The sequence below is a fragment of the Sphaeroforma arctica genome, assembly GCF_001186125.1.
Source record: "Sphaeroforma arctica JP610 unplaced genomic scaffold supercont1.364, whole genome shotgun sequence".
Classification (NCBI taxonomy): Eukaryota; class Ichthyosporea; order Ichthyophonida; genus Sphaeroforma; species Sphaeroforma arctica.
Genome location: NW_014040194.1, coordinates 24,249 through 37,069, shown reverse-complemented (window position 1 = coordinate 37,069; position 12,821 = coordinate 24,249). Strand labels below are relative to the sequence as shown.

General features: G+C 44.2%; 3 protein-coding genes across 3 annotated transcripts in view; all 3 read right to left on the bottom strand.

The window, feature by feature from the left end:
- SARC_05608 (hypothetical protein) overlaps positions 1 to 797 on the bottom strand; it is a 5,155-nt gene extending 4,358 nt beyond the window's left edge. The window contains exon 1 of the mRNA XM_014300525.1: positions 620 to 797. Coding sequence (XP_014156000.1) covers positions 620 to 688 — 69 coding nt within the window. The 5' untranslated portion in view covers positions 689 to 797. The remainder of the gene's footprint in view (positions 1 to 619) is intronic.
- A 945-nt stretch (positions 798 to 1,742) lies between these two features.
- Positions 1,743 to 9,933, bottom strand: SARC_05607 (hypothetical protein). The gene is made up of 12 exons (XM_014300524.1): positions 9,745 to 9,933; positions 8,382 to 8,657; positions 7,901 to 8,233; positions 7,367 to 7,463; positions 6,597 to 6,838; positions 5,860 to 6,042; positions 5,316 to 5,429; positions 4,488 to 4,651; positions 3,779 to 3,953; positions 3,289 to 3,585; positions 2,551 to 2,682; positions 1,743 to 2,415 (listed from the first exon to the last, which is right to left on the bottom strand). Exons 1-12 carry the CDS (start codon positions 9,793 to 9,795, stop codon positions 2,215 to 2,217), a joined length of 2,265 nt encoding a protein of 754 aa, XP_014155999.1. The 5' UTR covers positions 9,796 to 9,933; the 3' UTR covers positions 1,743 to 2,214.
- Positions 9,934 to 11,996: 2,063 nt separating this feature from the next.
- SARC_05606 (hypothetical protein) lies at positions 11,997 to 12,630 on the bottom strand (the record flags this gene model as incomplete). The annotated part of the gene is made up of 1 exon (XM_014300523.1): positions 11,997 to 12,630. A coding segment is annotated over one exon (360 nt), but the record flags the coding sequence as incomplete, so codon positions are not given.
- Positions 12,631 to 12,821: the final 191 nt, after the last annotated feature.

The window sequence follows — 12,821 nt, the reverse complement described above, 5'->3', positions numbered from 1 at the left end:
TATATAAACTCATACGCACACACAAACACTGACACACACACTCAACACGCATACGTTTACACATATATATTTAATATATATATACAAATATATGCACATTATTTATGCGGCTGTGAAAGCGGGAAGGCATGCGTACATGCGCGTACTCGCTAACACTGCCATGTTGTACCGGGTCTTGAGCTCTACAAAATCAACACCAACTGCTTCACATAGATATAGTGCACGACTAAGGCTTGGGCGGCCGAGGGTTGAGGAAGCAACGGTGCTTTTACTTATACAACGATCCACCAAGTGGACTTGTATCATTTACGCGAAGAATCATTTAATCTATCAAAGTGACTATGCGGATGCGAATATGTGAGTTCGAGACCCATTCAGTATTTAGCTGAAATAACTAACTACGGCAGCTCAATCAAGTAGACGTGTACACCAGTCACCAGTGAAACCTCCTGAGACGCTCAGACACACATTCCATAGATGTTTAGGGGGCCGTACTAAAGACACACTGCAGCGATGCATCTCGCACATCGCATCAACAATAGTAAACTCAACGCATCAACAATAAACAACAGTAAACGCCATTTACAATTCTTATAGTCGACATGCCCATTCTACTTACAAGCATATATCCCTTAGGGCACTTGACGCCCTTGACAAGCATAATGTCAGACACCACAGGCTCTTCCATCGTGCATATGAGTTGTGTACCAGGCTTCCTCCAACAACTCCGTGTGCATGTCCTCGGCTACTACCGTAAACTGCGCCTGTGGAATGGTGATTGCACCGTTTTAACCCCCCCAACCACATTTATTTAGTTTATAATATAGATATCTACGATGAAATTGTTATCACTATTATCAGTTGTCATACAAATACGAAACTGGTCCACTTATTACATATCGTATTTTGTTAAAAAAAAATACTTCCGTAGGGTGTCTGGTCTGTCTCTATGTCGAAATACACCTGTGCATATGCACGTACAATATATCCTATGGGTCTGCACCTTCACGCATTAAACGCCCTTGCCGTGGTAAAGAAGTATGCATAGCTCTTTTACAATTCTTTGTAAGTAGTGGTCTTCAGTGTATCGTGAGCAAGCTTTCCACTTACTTTGAATCTCGAGCAGTATACCTTACACACATAGCCATAATTGAAATAAAAAGCTATCGAAAAGGCTATCTATTCCACTCAGATACTTAGAATCGCGAGTATTATACACTATATCAACACTTTATGTGCGGTTCAAGTCTATCGTAGCGGTGGATGCCTAATTTCGAACACCCCAGGTTATCATCGTAGCGGATGTTGCCTATGTTTAAACACTCCAGATGATCGTATTTGGATAGAGCCTATGCGAGCGAGGATTCCATATAACAAAGAATAGCAGCAACTACCAGGGCATCGAATGTGACACACTTAAAAGCAGCATGGCGAAAATACGAGCCAAACGCATACTTGGAAATTGAGTTAAAACCCGCTTGTAATCCTAAGCAAAACTTTACGAAAGCTTCAGCAGTTCAGAATAAGGACACGAAACTAAGTTGCAATCGAGTCATCCGTGCCTGCGTAATCAAGCGCGTGTTCAATCCAATTCGCTTCGATACCAATCCAGGGTGCAATATTATGTATCTAGGCTTATCAACACGTATGTATCTCTGTCCGTATCTGTAGTTAGCTGCAGTCGGTGACGCCGCCCGAAAGGGCTATACAATCATAGTACTAAAAAAACCCTTATGTATGTACTTCTCATATTCCTTGGTTGATACGTGTAGGTATGTGTATTCCTATTTAATAATTTGTACTTGCACGTGGGATACGCCAAATCCACATACTAATAGCTCAGTCCATTTGTCTGCACACTATGTACTTCACAGGTTACTTTATATACACTTTATTTAATATGCTCTTGACGAGTTATCCCACCTTAGACCGATAGAAACTCTCCGCATCGCAGCAGAATATACTTCGATTCTGCCGTTTAGGTCTCACGAACCCGCACGGATATACCGCCTACCGAACCATCATTGCTATCCCAATCCTTGACATAGCATAGTGCATGCTGCTAGTATATGCTGTACATGTACAGTGACTATAGACCGTTCTCAAGCTCTTATACGCGCGCAGACGCCAAGCAAACCTACGCTAGCACCTAGCAACAAGCCTCTCACTATCTCCCTCGTCCGCCCTAGCAAACCCTCTAACCTCCTAACCAGCTCATTTGTCACCCCTGGTCAGGGCATCTTCCAGCAACAGGTTGATACGCTCCAGCATCGTGCGCGGGTCTTCACACAGCCCCGCGGAAATCAGCGCGTTCTCCAGCAGCTGACGGGTCACGCGCTGCGCCACGTCGGGCTGGTCGGCGCGTACGGAGTTCAGCTTGGTGAGGATGGGATGCGAAGGGTTGATCTCCAGGGTCTGGGGTAGACAGGGGTGTATAGACAGATGAGTGTCGGGGTAGACAGGGGTGTATAGACAGAGCTGCAGAAGCACTAACAAGCATATACATGCGTTGTATATGCAGACAACTACACATCAGGCCAGCGAACATACTTGAGGGGGGATCTTGGAAGCACGGTCCGAGTCGATCATCTGCAGCATGCGACGCATACCCACGCTTGTGGGGTCGACTATACCTACAGGCGCCTTTGTGAGGCGGGTGCTGATCTTCACATCCTTGACGACCTGTTGATAGGAGCCAGTCAGAACACAGAACAAGCGCAGACGTTTAGCATGTGGATGTATTCGCTTGCGTATGTGTGTACACAGTCGATGCGTACAAGCACACTAACCACAGTGCGACGCGTGCTTGTTGACAGTTATTTGACAGTATATCTATATGCTGTTTGGAACCGAACAGTGCTTCCCTAGAATACCAGCTATCAATTCAGCGCCCTTGCACTTCAAGCAATCGAAAGCATCTGCACACCCTATACACAGCATACAGATAACTGTAGATACATATATCTTGAGCCAAACGCTCTAAGGAATGCATCCTAGATGCGAGTATAAAGCAATAGAAGCTTGCCCGGCAAACGCAGATTCACCTCGCTGCCTTGCAATGCCATCGCTTAAGTTAATATAGAGCACATTGGCCTAGTAAATAACCACATCTACGGAGACCGACAACTACTGACCCCGTGGTGCTTGGTACTAGGCCGCTTGGAATCAGGAATATGACTACATTCAGGAGGAATGTAAACCAACTAACGTGTAGTATCCTAGCGTTCATATGCATACACAGATAAACGTGGACGCGAAGCTCTAGCACGTATGGACACGCACACTTACATCCTTGCCCAGAGACTCGGCCATCCACTTAGCAAGGTCCAAGTGTTTCTCATCGGTCGACTCCGGGGTGTCCTTGTGCAGGTTGGCTTCCGAACTGGAGATGTGGACAACACGTTTCTTGCCGAACTCTCCCAGGTGCTGCATGACGATCTCATCCAACTCCTCGTACATGTACAGAACTTCGATGTCCTTCTCGCGGAAGGCCTCCATATAAGGTGATTCATCGGCAACAGCACGCGAGGGAGCGGTGATGAAGTAGATCATGTCTTGATCGGGCAAGGCTCGATCTACGTAGTCCTGTATTCGTGCAGTTGAGGTGTAGTGGTTGTTTAGGAGAGATACGCACACGTCAACAATACACATACAACTCCCATCTGTGTGGACATATCCTACCTGCATGCCGACAAATTCGTGCTGTAACAACACGTATGTATACGGCTATGCCGATCTACACACACATACAACTCCCATCTGTGTGGACATATCCTACCTGCATGCCGACCAGCTCACCGGCGTTCTTCTTGCTGGACTCGTATCTCACGAGAGTTGCGATGCGCTCGCGGTTTCCGGGCTCGGTCACAATACCTTCACGAACGAAACTGCCAAAGTCTTTGTACCACTTGCTGTACTTGGCGGGGTCCTTCTTGGCCTGCTTTGCAATTTCTCTGAATGGTTGTATGCAAGCAGGGCAGTGTTAAGAACACCACAAAGGCATGTAGATTGGCATACATGGCGAACAGCGTATGAACGAACGGCAATTAATAGACCGGGCTCAGTTCTAAAACTTACATATACATACACACACACACGCATATATATATATATGGGTCTTACTCTTGGACACATGGTGAGAAAAGATTTACGATATTGTGGGAATATACAGATATTAGTTTGTCGGTCCGAAAACCAAAAGTCTGACACAAGAGCAAATGCAATAGACACCAAATACCATGCCTTCCTGAGTTGCCACCCGTTGCATCGGTGTCACGTGTCCAAAGTAAATTTAACAACGTGCAGCCATGCCCGAACCCATTGACGCAACGATGTAAAACAACCATAAACAACATATATAGAGGACAAAACCTGTATGAATGCGCACGGTATATATATATATATATATATACATGCATATTATATAAAGCGACGATACATGCCCGCGAAGATACACACGTAGATGAATCCACACTCGGGGTGCTTACCGGACGATCTTGTCACCGAACAAGTCACGCATACGGGCGATGAGCGTAGAGTCCTGCAACAGCTCACGACTGAGATTGAGAGGGATATCCGCGCTGTCCACTACACCCTTGACAAATCGCATCCACTCTGGCAGGATCTTCTTCACGTTGTTTTGAATGAGCACCTGTTACAAGAACGTAGGACTATATTTATTGATATCCGCAACGAGAAAGTCTTCTGGGTTGTATTGCTTACAAGAGTGTTGGGACGAAAATAATTCGACCTAAGGTGCATACAGATAGCGAGTGTATGTACAAGGTACATGACTATACCGGAGGTTATTGATGAGAGATACGACTCAGAATAAAGAACAAACGAGCCAATGTCATTTACTGCTTTTGTGCTTTAAACCTGAGTACCAATAGGAGTTCCACTGGCCACAATTCTGAGCTGTATGTCTCTAAAATTGACTTACACAATTTATATATATATTAGGTTTACGCCACTGATACGGCATCCGCTATTTATATACAACACTGCGACAAATATCCCTGGACTTAGAATATTGACACATGCTTACGTACATGTATATTGTTTACACAACCACGTGTGTCCACGAATCACATACAAGCACTACACTACTTCCCTACGTGCACCAGCGACTCCCAAATGTATAAGTTTTCCAGCAGCCCAGTATCACCGGCAATAAAGTAGCGATCTAGTTTGCTCGAATCCCACCCATATGTATGTTATTTCTTCTTCTTCACAGGCTATATGCAGCATTGCAAAAATCCCAAGATAAAAACCTATATCAAAATTTGGGCTTTACAAATACAGTTAAAACAAACCTTGCGGCAGTACAGGGATACTCCTGGCTCGGTCTGTCCCATGCCCAGCTTCTCGCTGTGGTAACTGGGGATGTAGAACAATGACTTGATCTCGATAGGCACATCGGTGTTGAACTGCAAGAATACGGTGTGTTGTGAATGATGTAAGTAAATGATGTGCCCAGCTGCTGGATATGTATCTATGTTTATATATATGTAGATGCCTCCGTCACTTGAGTGGAATGCACAAGTTAGTTGTTGTATTTGCACGACAAACACATCATGCACATACACAGAAGTACTATCGACGTTGCTCGTGATATGATAAAAAAAAACAAAATAAAAACAAAAATGTAGACAGCTATAGTATACTGTGCTTGATTCGAGCAGAAGATTCGCACACGACCACCATAAGAAAAGCCATTCTCTATCGATATATTTTGTTTAAAAAATAACTGTGATCTTCCAGTGAGTGGCACACTCTTATGGATCTACATACGTGTGCGTATGTATACATGCCCACTGTATACAACACATCCTGGCCACTGTTTTCTTAGCTGCCTACCTGATACATGTATGTGTAGTCCTGGTAGTCTCCAGAGATGAATCGGTAGAAACCGGCGTGCATCTCTTCAGTGACTTCGTTCTTGGGCATAGTCCAAATGGCCTTGACCGTATTCACCAGGTCCCCATTGATACTCACGGGGTACGAAACGAAGTTGCTCATGTCTGAAACAATAGTGCGGACCTGCAGAGTGGTACAGACAGATGTGCCATGCTTCAGAACCGAGACAACATGCATACGCCTGTGTGTATGTGTAGATACATAAATTTACAAGTATGGTGGTATTGCTTGTGCATTAGGATCGCCAGCACATGCGTGGTTGCTTGCTTACAAACAGGAGCCATTTGACGTTGCACGAGAATCGCCCCGTCGCTGACATGCACACGCAGCACGAGCCGAACATACCCATGTCTACTACAAATACTCTGATCTGCAAATAAACTCGGTTAGAGATATACGCTTGCATACAGAAGTAAGTAACTCCAATGTATACTCATACACTCACACACACATATTGATGTATATATAATGCGAGTGTTCAAGGCGTCATTATGCTGGCGAGGCTCACAAAGCTTGTTTTTAAATAGCGTTGCGCTGCTCCTGGACTCAGCGACTAACTGCTGCTGCCCTCCTAATATTCAACGCCAACACATACAACGCAAACATACGAGTACAAAATAATACACATATATAGCACACAACATCTCGTATATATATATATATATACTTATACGCACCTTGCCAAGCTCGGAGAACTCCTTGGAGTCGTCTTTAAGCTCAATAATGATCTTGGTACCGCGCTGCACGCCCTCGGCCTCGGAGATGTCGTATGAACCGCTGCCATCACTCTCCCAACGATAGCCCTTGTGCCCGGGTTGTGAACTGCGGGTGTACACGCGAACTTTGTTACCTACCATGAAGGTGGAGTAGAAACCCACTCCGAACTGTCCGATGATGCCGTCCTTGGACACACCCTTGTCTGTGTGCAGAGTGTGTGACAAGTGCGGAAGAGGATATATTAGGATGGCCGTGGTATGCTACAATGCTCAGTAGTGCAGATATGTATTGATGGTCTGTATGAGGGGTGTGTCAGTAGTGTTAACGAGTGCGTCTGAAGGTGTGGTGTAGATCACCGATACACTTACCCTACACACAGTCTTGATGCCAACACCGTTGTGTAAACGTGTAGAGCCGGTAAGAGGCTGAACATGCGTAAATTGTCCACGAGAAACTGTACATACACCTTGCAGGATTATACTATGCACACCTACTGACTTGTATCCTCCTGTTGGATCAAACACATAGGACAGTAGAACAATACTATGCACACCTACTGTCTTGTAACCTCCTGTTGGATCATACACATATGACAGTTGAACAATACCATGCACACCTACTGTCTGGTAACCTCCTGTTGGATCATACACACATGATAGCTGTATAAAACCGTACGAACGTCTCCCCCATCCCCCACAAACACTATCACAGTCCATCGTCCTTCGCATACCGTCAGTGAGCTCGTTCAGGAATTGTTTGGAACCGGAGTGCGCGATTGTGCCCAGATTCTCGACCAATTCAGCCTCAGTCATTCCAATTCCAGTATCCTGGATGAGAATATGGGAATCGTGAGCTAAACAGTATTGTACGCCAAGACCCAAAACCCGATAACATGGGATGAGATTTGCCACGAATAGTTAATACCGGAGGATCAAACAACAACAAAAACAACAAGAGTCGAGATTGTACAGTGAAGCAGGTGGGATTTGATTGAACATTGGCATTTTACTATACAAAGCATCAATATATTGCTGAGTTGAGCACCAGGGCAAGGAATACCCTTGAACGCCACTTCTACGAATAATCCAGATTTACATTGTAGGAAACCACCAATGCTACGCTGCGTGCTATTCATATCCACACATGCACGAGTGTACGTACGTGAAACAAGAGTATACGAGACAAACTAACATGCACTAGGACCAAACCTCACACCCCTGGTACGATATAAACTAACATGCACTAGGACTAAAACCTCACACACCTGGATTATAAACAAACCCTTCTCCTTATCCACCGAGATCTTGATTTCCAACGGCAGGTCCGAGTCACTGATCTGGTCGTTGTTGGTCAGCTGCTTGTACCGTAGCTTCTCCAACGCATCGCTGGCATTCGACACAATCTCACGGATAAACACTTTACGGTCCGAGTACAGCGAGTGAGCCACTATATCCAACAGCTTGCGAGTTTCCGCCTGGAAATCACGCTTCTCGGCAGGCCCTGTGGCGGTCTCGGTCTCTTCAATCAACTCCTCCTTGATCATCTCTTCGGCATCCTCAAGCTTGAACTCCGGGTCATCCATAGCCTCCATCTGAGCCTGTATGTCCGGGGGGTTGTAGGGCATCAGCACTATATCAACACATGCGTACACTCGTAAACCAGCACATGCGATACCGAGCGAGCGTGCACGGTATCAACCGACGGCACACCCCTGACATACATACATACAAAGCATGCTAACATACCGCCCGATCCTTAGTCACATCTACAGGCGTCTCACCCAAGTCACGCATGATCCTGGCCACATCCTCCGCAGTAGCCGGTCCATCCTCCTCATCCTCCTTGTTGAAGCCGGACACAGGCTCGCCGGTCACCACAGACTCAGCACCCTTAGACGAACTAGAGCTGGAGCTGAAGCGTACGAATACGCCTGGCGTTTGCTTTGTCAATTCGGGGCGGTTGGCGCTGGCGCGTGCGAAGGTGCGCAGACTGCTGGCGACTGAGTAAGAGCGCTCGACATTCTGATAGAGGCACGCGTGGGTTGTACGTATACAGCGAGATGGTATATGGGTTTAGTAGGTCAGATAATGAGGTTAATATAATAGTATGTATATAGAACTATGTAAATGAGATAGATTACGAATACAACAGCGCACAATACTAAGTATGCATACGAACACGTGCGTATCACTATTGCGATCTGAAACAGAAAGCACAAGGTACTCATTCATATACTATAATGTTGCAATCAACTTGTTCAGACTAAAAACAACAATATCAGATTTGAGCATACATGTACTTGCTTACTTTCAATCTACGTGGAAACAACCGAGTAGGCTAGCTACATGCAAGTCATGTACGAGTGAACATCATCACCAGACAATATGCAATTGTGTTCACTCGTATCGCTTATAATTTGTATATCTACTACGCACAAACAGACACACACATACACATTTAGATACATACACACACACACACACACACACACACATTTATATATATATATATATAGTGAATTTCGATTGAAGCATATGCTAATTATATACCTCATTCTGAATTCCACATACATAAAACTGTCTCGTCAACTCTGGAAATTGCCCCCGTACAAGACAGTTTCTAGATACAACACACTACTTCTCTTCACGTCACATAGATATATAGCTAGGACTCAAAAGTTCTTCGTGCATTCTACTCTCCCCATATATATATATATATATATTATACACACGTACATACACACACACACACACACACATATATATATATATACATATACATACACACACACACACACACACACATATCTATATATATATATCAGTTCCAAATATACGCGTAACTATCAGAAGTAAAAAATAACTAATTTTATAAATGATGGAAGACATTCAACATACATATAATATCTTAAAGATCATATCATGTGAGCACATGAAAGGTATGGTCGCCCAAAACGTATTTATTCACCACAAATATGCAGTGACACATTAGTCTTAGAAGCGCACACACGTCGATATACATATGACGTAACACGCATACAACCACATTCATGTGGATATCAATACACGCGTGACACAACACACACAGCTATATACATATGTGACATACTCTAAGGACGATCGGTACCGACCTGGCAGGGCGCAGGAGTCTGCCAAACATTATTCGGGTTAGTACTTAGCAGATAAATAGCTAACTACGTATGTAGAAGTAAGTAAACAACACTGAAGTCTTGTGGAGAATTATGCAAAGGCTTAAATATAAATAGTTTGATATTTGGATATGTACGCAGGAACCATGTCATGCATTTTATTTTTGACAACCACGCGTTGCTATTATTGTGACATATAATAGTACACACATCTGAGCCAATATTTATTTCTGGAAAGTTCCACTGACACTTATTAGCGATTGGTCAAAGCGTTCAGATTATTTTAAGAAAAATGTGACGTCGTACAGCCGAAAGTAAATATGCAAGCATCAGCCATCAGGTGACAGGCAGAGGTAAATATATTGAGGGTAAAATTACGTGATAGGCATAGTGGAGGTGTCTCTAACAATTGGCATAGTGGTGGCAGGTTTAAGTGTCTCGGCCGGTTTTTGTGTCAATAAAAAACTGAATACATACAAACATGTATTTTTCTTCTTCTAAAATACTGTACATTAGTCATTTACTACTACAAGTACATCGGTATATATTTATCATTATGTACATAACTATGTATGGGGGGTTTTTTTGAGACCAAAAAATTCCCCCCCAAAATATATTTAAATATTTCTAGAATGTTCCCCGAAATTCGTATTCGAATATCTTTGGCGAATTTTGGTTTGTTCATATTTAGGTAAAAGTGGTATGTTTGGTATTGACTTTGTAAATAAATCCAGTAATCCTCATGGGAGTAGTGACTAAAGAGTATATGACGTGTCGTGTGCCACTGGTAAACTGGGTTTTCTCTACCAGTAGTAGCAGAGAGGACAGTCCCAGAGGCCCAGACTCCTATTTATTTAGGTCTCCTGAGGCCCTGAGGGGGACTCAAGGGCTATCCGTGTCCGTGGCCTGATGCTGGGGCCTGGGGTCTGTGGAGTGTGGGCCTGTGGCGGCCCTGTGCGGCTGTGCCCTGTGGCCCGTGGGGTTGCTGGTTTGGATGTGAGGGCTGAGGGCCTGAAGGCTGAAGCTGTGACGTGACTCACTGACTACTGGTGAGCACTGAGTAGTAACCACTCACCACTCACCACTGTGTACTCCCCACTGTGTCTGTGACTTGTGAGGCTGCCGCTGAGCCCGGCTGTGAGGCCCTGAGTGAGTGAGGAATGAGTCCGAGTCTCTGAGAGTGAGGAGTGTTGACGATCCTGAGTCCTGAGAGGGTGTGCCTGAGGCCCCGAGTCTCAAGTCTCGAGTCTCGGCCGCTGACGGCGCTGAGCTATTATGGTTGGAACTTGGGACTTGGGAGTTGGGACTGTGGGACATCGAAAACGGAGCCAACGGATATAAATGATTGGATACTCAATTTTACAAACAATCAGATGGCGAAAATGGAGGGCAATTTGGCCGATGAATATGTAGTATTTACATTTGGAGCTGAACGCCAGACTTCTTGTATTTTAAAATAAAAATAACAAGTGAATAGTATTCTACAAAGTACTGGTACAAGCTGGTAGTCTGGACTCTGGTACATGCGTAAATGTTGACTGTTGAGTGTTGACTCTTCTCTCTTGCTTGTGTGTGTGTGAAGAGTACTGGAGACTGAAGTCTGAAGACTTGTTGAAGTGGAGTGTCGAACTGTCGACTGCAGAGTGCAGGACTGCAGGGACTGTCGAGTGTCGAGAGTAAATAAGTCTATGCACTATTCAGGTCAGCATACACTATACAGTGTACCGTACTACACTCACTAAACTATATATGAGTCTGTACTCTATAGTCTGTACTCTGTGCTCTTGATTCTGTGTAGTTATAGTATTGACTACTGACTAGTGACTGATCCTAGGCTGACTGTACATACTACAGTCTACAACTCTACATGTTTATTTACAAAATATTTGAAGAAAATATTTTTGTAGACATTCTGCGAATCTGCGTAGAATTTACACATCATCATCACACCACCACTACCAGAGCTTTCAGGCGGCCCAGGCCCAGGCACCCAGCACAGCGATGCAGATTTTTAGATATGCGTACAGTCCGTACATTGTCCGTACATTTATAGTTAATATACACTACACCGTTTTAATTATAATAAAAAATAAATAAAATTTATGTGCAGCCGAGTGGTAGTAAAATAAAGCAATTGTTATTACACAGCGGATATGAATTATATAAATAATGCATGTATTCACACCGGGGAGTCACAAGTAGTAGTAGCACAGAAATGATAGTTCGATAACATACATTTTTCGTCAAGTGGACTGATATCATCTCTAGATGAACACTCTCTCTTGGTATCAACAGCTCATTATAGTATATGAGAAATAAGGTTTGTTTATACACTCCGATCTGACATCGAAATAGTACTTGCCGGAACAACTACACGGACATATATATAGGTTATCTGCTTCTATGAAGCGGTTACTGGGAATGGCCTCTTCTATGCAGTGCCTGCGCGGACACCGAACCATGTGTATGCGAACACTTAGAGCCGGCTACAATACCAATAGACATAACAGCACTCTCACAAGCCCGTTAAGTTTAAGGCTCAACCGAAACACAGCCATACACTCCGAGAGACGCCACATAAAGTCAATATCAAAAGGCGCGAACATACTGACTAACATACAAACCAACACACAGATAAGACATGCATCCGCATTACAATTGGATGACCCCAGAATAACGTCCGCGTGGCCTAGGCGAACTCCAGCCAAGTTCAAGCGATTGGCCAGAGACGCCGGTGCCAGCACATACAGGGGCAGGAAGCGATCCAACGAGGACAGGTTTATCATATGTGATCTTATGATCGGCAAAGTGTCCTGGCTTTTGGCGGCAGTGTTCGACGGGCATGGTAAGTATTTCGTATGCGCTGCTGACTTGAATCTTTTCCCTGTGTAGACGAAACAAAGAATATTAAGTTATAACTTTTAACCGGATCGACGCTAAATCACATACACTACGTACGGTATGAACCATGCCCGAATGTATAGTGGTTCCGTATTTAGATACTTATTGTGTATATGTATATGTACACATATGTAAG